Source organism: Falco naumanni, chromosome 1 (assembly GCF_017639655.2).
Source record: "Falco naumanni isolate bFalNau1 chromosome 1, bFalNau1.pat, whole genome shotgun sequence".
Taxonomy (NCBI): domain Eukaryota; kingdom Metazoa; phylum Chordata; class Aves; order Falconiformes; family Falconidae; genus Falco; species Falco naumanni.
The window spans coordinates 61,657,422-61,672,882 of NC_054054.1; the positions used below are offsets into that span (position 1 = coordinate 61,657,422).

Consider the following 15,461-nt stretch of genomic DNA (forward strand, 5'->3'; position numbering starts at 1 on the left):
AGGGCGGTGCGAAGGCCGCCGGTCCTGGAGCAGCCGTTCCTGTCACCTCACGCAGGGCCGGGGCTGCAGCCACCCACACACTCGCCCGCGTAAAACTGTGTGGGAAATTGTTTCTGAGGGCGGATCGCGACCCCCCCGCAGGTGCTGTTCACATGCAGAGCTGCAAGGCGCTCAGGACGAGACTAGGTTAGAAAATGCCGGTGATTGTCAGTAGTGAGAAACAGGTGAGGCTCGCGGGTGGGGTTTAACGGTCGCTCCTCGACCGTTAGGTGTTAGGGGCTCTGTAACGGCCGGGGGGGTGTCTGTAACGGCGCTGAGGGTGGCACTAGCCCCAGTGGCGGAGTTGGGGCTGCCCGGCCTCCCTTCCCCGAGGGACGCGGCGAGTGACACGGCCCGACGCCCCGGGGAAGAGCCCCGTCTCCCCGCTGCGCCGCCGCGCCGCTCAGCCGGGGGTGGCCCGGCTCCGGAGGGGAGGGGAGGGGAGGGCGGGAAGGGGGTCGGCGCGGCGGGGTGGGGTTTGCCGGCCCCGCACGTGTGGGAAGGCCGGGCACGGGGGCTTCCTGAGGGGAGGAGCGCCCCGGCTGCGCCGCTGAGAGACCCGCCGCTGCCGCTGCGCCTCCGCGCACCCCGACCTGGCGCCGCCGCAGGGAGCCGTGCCCGGGCCCCGTAAGTGCCGCCCTTCTCCCGCCTTGCCCCTCCTCGGGACCGGGTGGGCGAGGGGTTGGGGGAAGAGCCGCCGCCGGGACCGTTCGCCTGGCTGGGGCGTGGGAGCGAGGGATCCCGCTCCCTCCGCGTCCGAGCCGGGCGAGGGGTCCCGATGCGCGGTTGGAAGGGGCTCAGCCCGCCGGCTCCGAGGAGCTGCTCTTAGTGCCGGGCTGCTTGCGCGGGGAGGGAGGCCGAGGGCTCTTCTGCTGCCTCTTAAGCTGCGCCGCGGGGGAAGCGGCGCCGGCTGTTCCCGGCCGCCATCCCCGCCAGCGCTCGGCTGCCGCGGCCGGGCAGGGCCCGCACGGGGGTGCGGGGCACAAGGCAAGGGGCACCTGAGGGCTGCGGGCGAGAGGTGCGGGACCGCGTTTGCTGGTCCCGGGGTAGCGGCGGCTGCTGCTGTTGTAAAGGTTTGGAGGCGTGGATGGGTGAAACTGCCCTCCCAGGGTTTCCCACAAGCTCGCTCCGGCACTGACTTCACCTGGAGGTTTTTGCTGAATCGAAGTGCACGGTCGCGCAACCTCCGTTCTTGGGTGCGTTGTGAGAAGCTGGGAATTCGTGCTTTAGTGGAGAGCATGAACTGGGTGCAGGTCCCCAACTCTTGTAAAGCAGGTTTAGGAAACCTAAGATTCTTCCCTTCTGCCAGCTTGCATGTTTAAATATAGAAATGCGTTTGAAGTGTATGTCATCCAACGGGTAATGCTACTGGCAGCTGGAGGAAGCTAGCCTGATAAAATATTATTTAAAATTAACTTATCTGAAGCTGCAGAACAAAATCTTTCATTTTAAAATATCGATTATCACTTGAGATTTGTGATACCGTTTGGATGATAGTGTTGTGGATCTGATGGAAATCTTGCATCTGGGTGAACTCCACTAATTGCTCTGAACTGAATTAGTTTGGGGGGAGTGGGAGATACCACAGCACTTGGTTCTGGCAGTGAGTGTAGTTTCTGCTGATTGTTGTGCTGGTGCTCAACACATCATTCTAGCAAAAGTAACATACCTGTGTAAGGGATAGAAGTTTCCTGAAGTTTGGCCCAAGCTTTGAAAGGAACTCCTGCAAGCCTGCCTTCTACTTCAAGTATGTTAATACCCAACATGTATTTATTTAAAAGCTTTCAAACACATTTCTCTTTGTATTGTTCCTAATGAAAACCAAAACAAATACGTTGAGGCATTCAGATGTTTCAGAGGTGGGGAATGTAAGACAAGGGATCTCACAGCATACAGAACTTGTATATATTGAAACAAGCTGATGGTATTTTGTTTATGCTATAAAGACAAAGCAAATCCTATGAAAAGTTCATGTAGACGCTGCAGATTCAATATGCAGTGGATCTTGGATTAGGATTTGGATTACACAGTGTGGAAAATGTTTTGAGTTCTGGTTTGTGTTACCTAATGGCATTAAAATATTAAGATTGACAGTAAAAATAGGTATAAGGCCTATATGAAAACTGAACTTTTTTTCATTGACATCTATAATACAGTATATAGTCAGACAGCAAAAGACATGGTGCCTGCCCTACTCCTATAAGCAGATGTCCATTGCTGCAGTTGATTCCATTTGACCCTATCACTGGCCACACAATGTTTCTAAATCCCTCTGGGTTCTGACATTAGTTGGGGCAGGAATAAAACAACCCCACAGAGACATGAGTAGCCATAATGATACCTTGTGAAAGGTGCAGTGACTCTTTGTATGAATGACATACATTTATAGTTTTTTGTCACGTGTTGTGATGAAAATTATCCATGCATGGAGTGATCTTCTGTCTAACCGATGTTACTAAAAGACAAATTTTGATTCTTCAGGCTTAGATGAAGACTGGCATTTTGGGAAGTTTTAGGGCAGTGAAGTTTTGATCCCAGAGTTCGGTATGTTGGCACGCATAAATGATCTGACCAACGTTCTTGACCTGAGTAAAAATGTGCTTGATAAGATGCATGAATATGTAGCCCCTTCTAGCTTTGTATATACTTATGGATTAAGTAAAAATCAGTTTCAACTTAATAAATTCATGTGTTTTGTGTATTTTCAACCTGTTTGTATATAATTCTAATTTTTTCTAAGATGAATGTTCTAGGTAACAAGGTACTTAAGGATGGCAGTGAATTTGGAATCAATGTGTTAAGTTATTAATGTTGTTTATTAGCTGCTTTATGGGGATATGTTCTGTATGAATATGTTGGCATAATTGGCAGTGAGTATAAAGACAGGTGAGATAAAAGGATAATAATAATTTAAAACTGCTTTAAAACTTTTTTCACTTTTGAAGTGTTTTGGCAACAATGTATTTTGAAGGAAGAGGCTTCTGTTTGTTAATCGGTGGTTGCAGATGGCTGTTACAGTGACTAAAACCAGACAGACCTCCTGGGTAAGTATGTTGGATACAAGAATCCAGTAGCTTACAATTCCTTTAGGTGGAGGTAATTGCAAAACCCACATGTATCTTAAAGTGAAAAAATGTGAAACTTAAATTTTACAAGTGTAGGGTCCAGAAATGGGACAGATTAACTCTGCAACTGTGGGGGGGGGGGGGGGGGGCGGGGAACCAACATACATCAATTTAAGTCAGTGTGGTCTTTAGCTTCCTTGAAAATGCAACAACAACAAAACCAAACCAAATTGCTTCTACCTTTCAGCTTGCACACCCTACAGGGTAACTGAGAAAAGTTGTGACATGCATTCATTGCAAAAACAGAAAGTTGCTGTGAAGATTTAGTTCCTCCGTTTGTGCCATGGCAGATTTTTGTTCATTTTTGCAGTGGACTTTTGTTTAAGACAGAGGCAAGCAAAGGGCGAAGACTGCAAATGATCAAAAAAGAGCTTAAGCTAAGTCTCAACAACCTTAAGTTGTCATAGACATTATAAGATCATAAAGTTCTCTCAGCTTTACTCATATACTTTTTTGATCACCTTCAACTGCATTGGTTCTTATAGGTATTTTGGCATCTGTTGATCATGATAGAGAGTATCATATGACACACAAAAAAAACCCCAAACCAACACAACAAAGCATAGCTTGCCTGCTGTCCTGTTTTTAACCAGCATTCTCCCCAGCTCATTGGATGACATACTTCATGGTAGAACCCTTTAAGGAATTTTTTTCTATGTAGACAATATTAGGTAGGGCATTAACATAAAACATAGCATGCATTGTAGGCTACTGGTCCTGTCCTTGACTTATTGTTAACTTTTGACACTAGAATAAGTAATTTTCTGCCATTTCTATTCCCTTGTTCCCTCTGGTACTTCCCAGGCAATTTGCGATCTATTAATACCATATAGACAAAGATGTAGAAAACAGTTTGCAGTGATATTTGTGACTTTAAAGCACAACTTAATGTATTCACATTAGATTTTTACATACTAAGATATTAAAAATTATTTTATATGCTGCTGAAATTATTAAAAAGTATATAAAAATACTTGGAGTCATGTTTCTGTATCTAAAAGTTTTCATGTATCTGAAAGCGGCTACCTTCATGACATCTTTGTCATTTATCACACTGCTTTTGATCCCTCAGTGTCACAATACAATTGTGATCCTGTCTTATTGATTCTTCAACTTTCTGTGCATTGTCCAGTTGGGGTAAGAATCATCCTCATTCCACTGGTTTAGTAGCTAAACAATTTAGTATTGGTAAGTCAAGTGACAGGGCTGTTGGAAGCTTTCAGAGTTGAGCTTTCAGAAAATGACAAACGTGTCCTCCTCCTCTGCTGGGAAAAAGCATTTGTATAAGTGATCTGCCACTGCAAATCCAGTGAGAGTTATAAAGGTTAGTAGTAAAAGTGGCCTCTGGGATTCCTAAGTTTAGTCATTGCTGACAGTCATCCAAGATCTGCAATATTCTCTTGCCTGATGTCAGAATTATAATTTATCTGAGTGGGCATACTCCAAGAGGAAGATCACTTAGAAAGGCACTAAATGCAGTCATTGTCTTTGCATGTTCCTGCACAGGATTGCATATCTGTGGAATGAGAGATTTCTGAATGCATGTAGGCTACGAATGGGGAAATGTGTTCCATGTGCTTGACTGTAGGATGAGCTGTTAGCTCACAACATCTTGTTCTACACAGCTGGAGAAGAAATGCACCATAAACTTGAGTAAAGCATTCTGCGTGTGAGGTGGTTGTTTCAGATCTCTTAATGACAAGATGTGATTTACAGCACCTTTGAATGTGGATATCCTTTAGTTCCATCAGTCCCACTTGACCATGAACCCCCATAGAAAGTAGGGTAGACAGGTTGTGACAGTCTAAAAAATTGATGGTCTAATGGCTAGTATTTGGTTTGTGTTTATTGAATGTAACTAGGGGAGAGGTGCTACTGGAACAGTGTCGTACATTGAGAATTGTCATATCTATGCTTGCTTTATTGTGGCTAATAAGACTGTCCTAGACTGCATAGACTCCCATGTATGTGTGATGGTTGTGTATATACGTACACATATCCCCAAGAGGGTGGGTTTGCCTCTTTGTGATGGTAACACCAGTTTTAAGAAGTCTTGGGGTGGCTGTTCTCACTAAAGTACCTTATTTCTGAAAATTGTTTTGTCAGATATACTACCAGAAAGGGATAGTACTTGATTAGATTCATCCAATTTTACTAGTTGCTGGAATTTTGACAAGTGTGTCTGCTGTAGAAAGGTGACAAAATTTAGAAAGGTGTCAAATGTCAAAACTCAAATAAATGAACTTTCTTCAAAGATCTTCTGCAGGGAACTTAATTAGGTATCGTTTGTCAGTTGAAGTTGGACTGAAGGAGAAGGCAAACAGCACCAAGTGATTTTGGAACACTTTACTACCCTCTTCTGTGTTTAATATACAGCTTCACTTCACTTCTGCTTTTTGCTTTCCAGAATAAAGTGATTTTTTCTGAGAAATGTATGGAATAAATTGATTTTTGCTCTAAAGGATGTTCTTCATGTGGCACTTTTTTTGGGGAGGGAGTTGGATTCAGTGCAATCTAATATTAATTTCCTTTATTACGAAGACAGTGAGCGATGCAGGTAACCTGTTCTATAGCTGTGTGAATTCATGTAGCTAATACCTGGTTCTTGCCAATTTTGTTTGAGGTTAGTTAGTTCTTTGTCTGGAGTTTGATTGTGAGCTTTTTGACAAGATGGGGAAATGATTGTGTTTATTTTATTTTGTTTGTGCAGTACCATGTGCATTGTGGTTATGGAATAAATAATAATTGAAATAGAATTTGGAAGGGGTTATTTATTGTCCTCTTCTCAGTTTCCTTAGATTGCAAAACATCTCCATATTAGTTAAGGAAAATGTAACATTTGGATATCGTGAAGATATCTGATTACTCCCATGAGGTCTTAAATTAGTTCCTCTGTATTCACTGGTTAGGAGTGATTTGATGTAATATGGATTTTATTCTGCCCTTGAATGTTTTTGGACTATCATGCAGTTGAGAGAAAACAATGGGATGTGACTTTCCATAAAATGCTTTCAGCACTGTGGATTAGATGAAAAAGCTTGTGGATATATAGAATTAGCATGAATGTGTGATTCTTTTCAAAGGTACAGGGCTTCAGCGTGCCTTTTAGAAACAGTAGTTTAGATGCCTAGGCGGTATTTTTGATCCTTATAATGACAGTCTAACTTGTTTTAAGGTTTGAAGCTAACAGTAAGTATTTGAGTGCAGTCAGTCACAGAATTCAATTGTTCCATTCTGCTGTAAGGATGTGAGGAGAGGGAGAATTTTTATGGGTAGTACTGGAGAACTATGTATCATGAAATGTCAGGTTTGTTGTGTGAAAATTGTAGGCCAGCAAAGATTCTTGCATGTTTTGCAATAACAGGTCCATGATAATTTCTATGTTCTGCTGTTACTGTTTTTCCTCAGCAATATGTTTTTAGAAAATCTGGGTGCATTACACCTATGCACTGCTGACCAAGCTGTGTCCACAGTGTCCTCCTCCTTTGCGTAGGCATGGGAAGGGGCCCTGGGAGGCTACCGATAAGGAGGGCCCATTCTGCACGTGTAATGAGGTCTTGTGTGTGAAGGGGCAAGTCCTGAGCTGGGGGCTTCTTCAGGCCTGTTTGCAGAAGGCATCTCTTACATCTGTGAATTTTTTTTTCCTAAAAAGTTACTTTTTTTTTCAATAGTCATGAGTACGTACTAGGTAAATTGCTACGCTGACAAACTAATAAGAGAAAGATTGCAGTTATCTTGAACTAAATCAATAAGAAGATCCAATATAAAACTGAGTGATAAGAATTACTGAGAAGTACATGGTGCTTGGGTTAGAAATACTATAAAATTTGCAATTATAATATTCACTGTCAGATGGAAAAGTTCAAAGAAGTTGAAATTTGTACTACTTAAATTACCGTCTGTGAGGAGACTTCAGTCTTGTATCTTACAAGCCTGCTTTGGGGTTTTCACTGTTTTGAGGTGACCTGTGTACATGTCCTTGCCATTCCTCAAAGTGTATCTTATCCTTTCTGTTAGTTTAATTGTGCCCCATTCTGAATTGGCCCACATATTTACTATGAATAAAGATTAAAATATCTTTTCAAGTTACTTCATAAAGTACTTTGACTCCCAAGGAAGCTTCAAAGGTGAGTTGCTGTGCCTCCTGTTCTCACAGTGCTCTCTTTCCCATTTCCCAACTTATTTTTCAGTACAGTAGAGATGGCTGCACTTCATGTTTACATCAGTTTGCGTGGAATAACTTGATGGTCTGTAGAGATTTGTGCTGATGTAAACAATCTATGCCTACAGCCCCATGCCCTGACCATCCTGGAGCTAAAAACATGTTTGCAAATAGACTTAAAACAATGAAGTATCTTTCCTAAGGTCTGTAACTGCCTTGCCCAGTATTTGTATTTTTCTGCCTTATTGTCTAGAGCCAAAAGGATTCTTGTAAATTTTCCATTTATGTGAGAGATCTAAATACCTGACAGAAAGTAAGGTGGACATCCTTGTTGTTTTTCAGTATCCAAATGCCTGAAACCAAATCTGGCACATCTAGTCAGACTCTTCTTGGGGTCTAAACAACCGAGTGGAATTTAGAGCAGTTAATCATACTTAGTTGAGGCAATATGCAGAGCTCCCCATATCGCCAAGCTCTCTGTTTTCCACTCGGGGAAATACATGGTTAGTGCAACACAACATCTAGGAAAAAGCTGAGAGAGGTCATTGTATATGAAGGACTTTTTGGGGCATATGGAGGCTGAATAGTGACAAATTTGTGCCACTTATGTGGCAAAAAAGAATATTATGAGGTTCTCTGTGGTAGCTTGTTTTCTGTAGCAGAGGTGACAGAAGATGAGATGCTGCATAGGTAAGCAATGATGATTCACATGGTGTTTGCCTCTGAAAAGTTTGAACAGGTTTGTTTAAGGCATGTGGTAGGCCCAGATCACTAACAGTTTCACGTTTTCAATCACATTTTGCATAAATTCTTGTGCTGCATAGAACTTATGAACCATATCAGGTCTGCATCATTCTCTAGCTTGCTTGAAAACTAAACTTGCAATTTAAGTAAAACATTCAGTGCTGGCTTATTTACGTAGTCTCAGAACATTAGAAAGAAGAGCATACTTTGTGGTCTTTGGTTTTACTCTTGATGACTTGCTAGCAGAAATTTCCTTGACAATAAAATAAATAGGTTAGAACAATCCCACAGTGGACACCAAAGTTATTTAAATTCATACTTCTGCAGGAATGAGTTGTTCATAAATATGTTTTCCCATACGGAAAGTGTTGTGACTTCACAAATAATACATTCTCTGCTTCTTTCTTGAGTATATTTTATTATCTTTTTAAACTAAAAGCAATAGAGTGTTAGAGTGAGATATTGCTTGCCTGTTTAGCAACAATAATAATAATTTTATTTTGCTGAAGTGCATGACAGTCACTCAGAGCTTGAGTACGTGGATGCTTTAAGCCAAGACCATCAGGAAGACTAACCTGTGATCTTCTACTGCCCTCCCCACAGATACTCCCAAAAATCATACATTTGGATTTTAGAGCTTAGTTTTATTGTAGCTCTGCCTATTATAACATGCTTTTCATATCGGACTCCCACCAGTCTTGCTTTTTGTTAATTTCTCCACCTCTGCTTCATTTTCCCTGCTGTCTTCTGAATGTTCAGTTTGTGAAATTGTATAATCTTTTTGTGGAAATTACATCAACCAACTCTTGCTGAGACTCCATTAGATCTTTAAGACAATTAGAAGAAGTTTTCAGGACTTAAAAAGTAGATGTTCATGTCATTTGGAGAAATCTCATTTGTGCCATGAAAATGCAGCTGTCATCATGGCGATAGAGCCTGATACTGAAAAAAACCCTGTGGCAGCAAGTTACCATTTGCAATGAGGTATTCTGGTGGAATGACTATCTTACAGCAGCGAGGTATTCACTGTCTGATTTTTGTGTGGCAGAAAGAGAAGAAACAGTCTGAGGGGGGGAAAAATCAGCCCTGTAACATAGTTTGCCTAAATGAAGGAAATCTGTTCTAATTGTTTCAGCATTTATTCCTTAGTGGGACACTGCTTCTGGGTATCCAGTCCAGAATTGTTTGCAGTCTCCCATGCAATGTCCTACTATTAGAAATATTTTATTAGACCATTTCAATTTATTACATGCATGTGCCTTATTCTGAGGCAATTAGTTTCAACATCAGACTTAATAACCCCATTTTGTATTTCTAATTGTCCCAGATATAAAATTTTATAAACCTTCCTGCAATTTTGTAGTACTCTGTAATGCCTTCTATGGTGTTTAATTGCCTATATACTCCACTTCATTAGTTGTCTAAGCAAATAATTTTGGATTTGTATTAAATAAGAGTTGTGTTTTTTTTTGTGTTTGACTGTTTTCCTGTCCTATGTGGTAACAGATGGGTGGCACTTAGTTCAATGAACCAGATGCAAAAAGAGCAAAATTTGCAGTAAAATACTGTTGACGTTGCATTTTCATGCACACACAATAAATTAAGTCAGCTTTCTGATTATGTGAAGTGAATGTTTACACTATTTCATTGTAACTAATTAAAATGTATCCACTATGCTCTGTGAAACAAGCAGCTTTCCCAGTCTGGATGTGTTCATAGGTACAGCTTGTGCATTTCTTACTGAAGCCGTGTCAGCAGAAGCAGCTCTGGTGCTCCAGGCTGCTATCTCTTGTTCCTGCTTCGGTAACCATCCCTCTGTGCCTGCACAGCTGTTTGTAGTACTGCGCAATGAACTGGATTAGGAAATGAATTCATTTGTTTCCTTGGGATACTTTTGATTAAAGATCAGTTCCCTGTTCCCGTTTATCACACGGCCACACACATGGCCATACAGCCACAACTAAGGGATGGACCCAGAGGAGAGAATAGACTAAGCAGTGTAAGTTACTTAAATTGTACCACCTTTGGAAGAAACTATTGAATATGCTCCACAGTAATTTATTGTATCCTCTCTGATTTTTCTTTCCTTCCTTTTAGAGCATTTTTTTTTTTTTTTTACTGGACAAAGCATTAGTTGCCAAACTTTGGTCATTGGAGTGTTTTATCCCTCAAACTTTTGAAGTAAGTTTGGGCATTCAGAATCATATTTTTCCTGCAATATAGGAACTCTTGTAGAGTTCAGTTCCACAGTTTGATTTCTTTGGACAGGAGCTAAAGCAAGTAAGAAATTTTTAATCATGAAGATATCACTTACCAAGTGCATTTTTCATTATGTTCTTTTAGATTTGTTCGGTAATTTACTTGTATGTGAAAATGTTTTTTTTAATGAAGGATTTTGGATAGTTCCTACTTCACATCTGTTAATCTTTACTATAACCGTAGTTCCATTACTGAATATTTGACCTGATTTTGATGTCTGTTTGGCATTGTAAATATGGAATATTTCCATAGGAACCAGTGAAATTACTGAAGTTATAAAACATCCCCCTTCTCCATCCTGCCCCAACACACTCTCAGTTCTCATTTGCATTTATTAGTAGGCTATTATAAGCTATCAGTTTTCTTTAAAATTTTCTTGTGCCTGTTTCTGAAAACATGCAATATTACAGTATATTTGTCCAAACAGCTGTGTGATAATTTGTACAAATTACTCCTGTAGAAGATGGTGAGTGTGATAAGTATCTTCCTTTAATCTACATCAAGGAACAATAAAATCCAGTTATTTTAATGTGGCTGAAACATAGCTAATAAAAGCCTGGGTTTCAATGTTCCATATGGTTTCTAAGAATTTGATAACAAACACTGCTGATAGCACACAGTCAAACAGTGAGTTGGTTTAATTGCAAGTGTTTGCAAATGGCAGAAAGGCAGCAGAAACACAGGACTCTGTGAATGGTGCTTATGGTGTTCCCTGGAGGGACAGCTTGGGGTCGGAAGCGGTAGCTGGAAAGAACTGTAAGCAAAGAAGCTCACTCCTACTTTGACTCCCACTACGTTCAGGGAAACAGGACTCGAAATGCACGGCAGGGCATGTGAGATACACAGTGTTGAATTTCTCCACCTCACTGGAGGAGATTGCAAACCGTTGAAAACCGATCATCTGAGTCAGAAGAGAAAATTGTAGTAGTTGGTGGAGCATCTGCTTTCTAGGGAGACAAGCTTGCAAGTGCTGTACATAGAATCTTCTTCGATGGTAAGCAAAGCCTGTAAAAAAATTTCCCAAAGGCTGGAGAAAGACCTGGAACAGTGGTATATAGCAGCTTTATCCACAGTGCCACTTCTGTGAAGCAGCATTCTCATCAACAAATAGCATGGCTGCTGGTTTGAAAGTGGAGAACTTTTGCATTTCTCTTAGCAAATTTAGCAAGCAGTATTTCAGGAACAACAAAAAAAACCTCCACAAAACTAAACTTGGGAAATAAATCTGTGAATTGGATAGGATATAGAAATTGTGTGCTTGAATATAGAACTGAGTCAGCCAGGGAACTTGCATAATGTTGAATGTTTTACCACAGCTTTCTACTCCAGAGGGCTGGAAGGGGAAAGGTTGGATTGCTCCATCAGAAGTACAGCAGTCCTTGACATTAGCATTTTTTATGACTGATACAGTTCTGCTGAAATTTATTTGGCTGGGTTTAGTATTTCGGGTAAATTACTGGGCAAACCAGAAAGATAACTTTTTGAGCATGGACTCTGAGGTAGGAGCCATTACAAGAAACATGTTTTCTTCTCTGAAGAGGCAAAGCTTGATACTGATTGTATTAGTCTTTGAGAAATGGAATCCCACTCAAGGTTGCAAAATGTGAAGCAGTATATACCATGCATTCAAACTAATGTTTCAGAAGATGATCCCACACCATGCTGCACCAGTGAGGAGCAGCTGACCATCCTAAGCAGTGAAGAATGGAAATCACAAAAATGTTGCTCCCATCCTGTGTGGGTTGTTTTGCTGGCCTTTGATAGCGATTTGACCATTTAGAGAGGTCCTTTTCATTTCTTGTATGTATCATTGAAGATCTATATCAAGAAAGTATATCTGAACCTTCCAGCCACTTCTGGAATCTTGCTTACTAGTTAAATAATATGGCAGCATTGTGTTGTGTTATAGACTGGGAATTTAGCAATGTAATGTTGGAGAATTTTACTAATAAAAGAAATCCTGGCTGATGCAGAGGATTGGGTTTGTTGGGTTTTTTTTGTAGTGAATCTTAAGCTGGCAAGCGAGTCGGGATCCAAAGAACAACCCAAGGGCCATTTTTGTATAAGGATGAGTGTGTGACTGGTTTATGTGTGACTTCAGGCTTGTACAGTATACCAGCTTGGTTTTGGATGATAGGAAGCAGATACTGCCTGGATGCCTGCCGCAGCCTGTTTGCTATACTGTGACATATACTATGTACAAGAAGGCATATACTAAGCCCTTTGAACTAGATGGACAGTTACCAAGATGAAATTTGTATCAAAAGGGAAGTGGGAGAAGTCTAGTTAGTACTGATTTAGATAGATGAGCCCTCAAATTCAGCAGTGCCTCCTACCTGAATTCCAAGTTCATGTATTAAAACCATCTCAGCACATGGTGGGGATAAGCTTTCATAAGGGTCTTCTCCAGAAGCTGAGAACACAGCTGTGGAAATGGGAGACTGAAATGAGTCGATAAACTCCTCCTATACAAATGCAGCTTCTGTAAGTTGCTGTCCTTGTCTTTCTCAACTGTTTCTTTTTCTTAGAGTTTGTGCTGAAATAAGAGTGTTGGCACTGAAATAAAGGCATGAGGAAATAGAACTTGGGGAGTATTTTCTTAGAAATAAAGCAGAACTAATAGTGTCTATATAATTTCTGTAGAGGCCTCGTTATACTTTTTGAACTTCAGATCAAGTACCCTGGAGTCAGAGGTTCGTTTGGCATTCCCATCAGTGAATGCCACATCAGGGTGCAGGGTGTGGTGTCAGTATTCAGTTCATTACACAGAACTTGGAATGAAGTAAGACTTAAGTAACTTTTGTAACTGGTATTGTCTAAATATCTCTATTTCCACAGTGTCTATCAGTAATGCTCCAAACTGAACAACCAACCTGTCCAAGTTTACTTAAAATAGAGTTGTTTTTTGCAGGCATTTCTGCCAGTGGAGGGATCAGATCTGATGCATTATTATGAGTCATCCACCAGCAACACTCCCGCAGTTTGACGTTCTAGACTTTTTTCTTGCCATTCAGACTGTCGTGGCATTTACGGGTTCTTAGCTTGCCTGACCGTTCTGCATGGCTTGAAAATCAACTTGTCCTAACTCTGAGTTACGGTTGCACCAAAAAGGAGTTATATTTTAAGTCTGTCGTTTCACAAATGTTGCAGCTGGCATGACAACCAAAAGAAGCAATGCCCCTTGCCTACAGCAGTTTATCCTTCTCCATACGTACCCTGCAGTAATGCTGGTACGAGAACTGGTGCAGCTCTGTAGTGTATTGTATCAGGAAACTAACCTGGGTCAAAACTGTTTCTTTGTACGAGGCTCCCTTCCCCAGTTTAATTCACTTTGCAGCTACAGAAATGTTCATGTTGACCCAAGGGAAGAAAGCAGGAGTAAGCATCCAGTCAGGGTACACCACTTATTCTGGTGTAAATATCAGCTTAAGTTGTTAGCTCAAATTATGCCCTAACCGCTAATGAAGCAGTGACAGCACAGAGCTGAGCTCTCTGGTAAGCACCTTTGCATTCAGGTGGGTTGGCAGACCAGCCTGCAGCCTTCACAGCTGAGGAGTCACTGTTACCTGTAAGCAGTGGCAGGGTCTGCTTCAGCAAGTGGTGTAGCTTGGCGGGAATGAAGCTGTAGAGGAAAACTTGTGGTGCTGTGGATCCACTGACCGCACCACTCATGTTTTTGTATGTGTGAGAACTGGGAGGACATCAGCTTACCTTTTGTCTGGCCCCACAGACTGAATTTCCATTACCAGTTAGAGTGTATTAGGTGCTGTTCTGGAGCAGGTATTCAAATTTCTTTCATCCAAAAGGATGGTTCAGGATTGCTCCATGGAATGAACCAAAGCACAGTGAATGGTGAAAATGACTGGGAGAGTAGCTTTGATAATATGCATCCGAGCTAAACAAAAATGCCAATGCAAACATACTCAGGGTGACTTGACTCTGCCTGTACACGCTGCAGTCAGGTCATTACGCTGACAGTGGCATTGATGTGAATGAAACTTGTTGTACATGACTCTCTCGTTCTTTCAGATTCCATTTCAAAACTTGTTGTGGTAACAGTTTTACAACTAGCCCTGCATCAAGCATGTCCCACTGTCCCTCTCCAAAGCTCTGAGACTGATGCAGTCACCCTGTGTTGGTGGTGACAGTCAGGGAGAAATAAAAAATTCTAGCACCATTTAATTACCTGTCTCTGTCTAGCTTGGTAGTAGTTCATGAACACTGAGCTAAGTATGGAACCATGAAGTCTAAGTCAAATAAGCCTTCTACTGGACTGTTCTTGGTGTGCACATCTGCTATCGTGAAATTAAGTATCCAAAGAGAGGAAGCTCTTATCCCAGACTGACTGTGGATCTTCAGCTGATGGAACTTTGCCAAAAAGAGGGAAGTGTAAAGAAAGTGCTTGAAAAAGTTGCATTTGCTGTGTAATGGAAAATATTGAATCTGCACAACTTAAGAAGCACCAAAGAAAGAAACCTGGGTTTAAAAATTTAGGCGGGAAATCTGCTTCCTTTTGATGCCACTTGGGTAAATAGGTAACTATTGAAAAAGTAATTCTGCAGGAAGCATCCAGCCAAGCTTGGATTGCGAGGTGAAAAAACCTAATTGCTGGCCTGAATCAACTTATCTTTTTCTGAAAGATGAACTTCACACACTGTTTCCATTCTTGTTTGAAGGTGTTAGCAGCAATGGCAAACTTCTTGTTTTGACAGTCAGGAAAATTGATTGCACGTCAGTAGGAAGGTGGATGAACCCACCACGCCATGCATGCACTTTAGGTTGTTTTACCTCTACTTTTCTTATGCTACTGATTTTGCTTAGATTTAGCTCTTGGACAGGCCTTGATTCTGAGCTGGGTGTTACTGCAGTATAACTAATTGCAGAGATATTTTTTATCTTAGCATGGCTGAAAAGTTTCTTGTTTCTCTAACTAGGACTCAAAGTGCATTTATGGAAAGAATTTTGCCATGTGGCTACAATCTGTAGTAAATTCAAGTGCTTTTATAACAAAGCCTTTAATTTTGAAGGGATTTCAGTCTTTTTGATTATACATAACTGTTTGAATTTCTGGATCAAGGATAAAAAATTAAGTATTTTCTTTTTCTTTTTTTATAAAGAAATAAATGCTGACT

The 15,461-nt window shown here is 41.2% G+C and overlaps 1 protein-coding gene across 4 annotated transcripts in view; it reads left to right on the top strand.

Moving 5' to 3' along the window:
- The window catches only part of SLC7A2 (solute carrier family 7 member 2), a 58,012-nt gene continuing 42,551 nt past the window's right edge, over positions 1-15,461 (top strand). Inside the window, exons 1-2 of one of the 4 annotated variants that reach the window (XM_040596518.1) lie at positions 560-666; positions 2,985-3,083. In XM_040596518.1, coding sequence (XP_040452452.1) covers positions 3,045-3,083 — 39 coding nt within the window. In that variant the 5' untranslated portion in view covers positions 560-666; positions 2,985-3,044. Of the gene's footprint in view, positions 225-559; positions 667-2,984; positions 3,084-15,461 lie in introns of those variants that run through there. The other 3 variants (XM_040596525.1, XM_040596533.1, XM_040596552.1) reach the window with 3 other exon arrangements.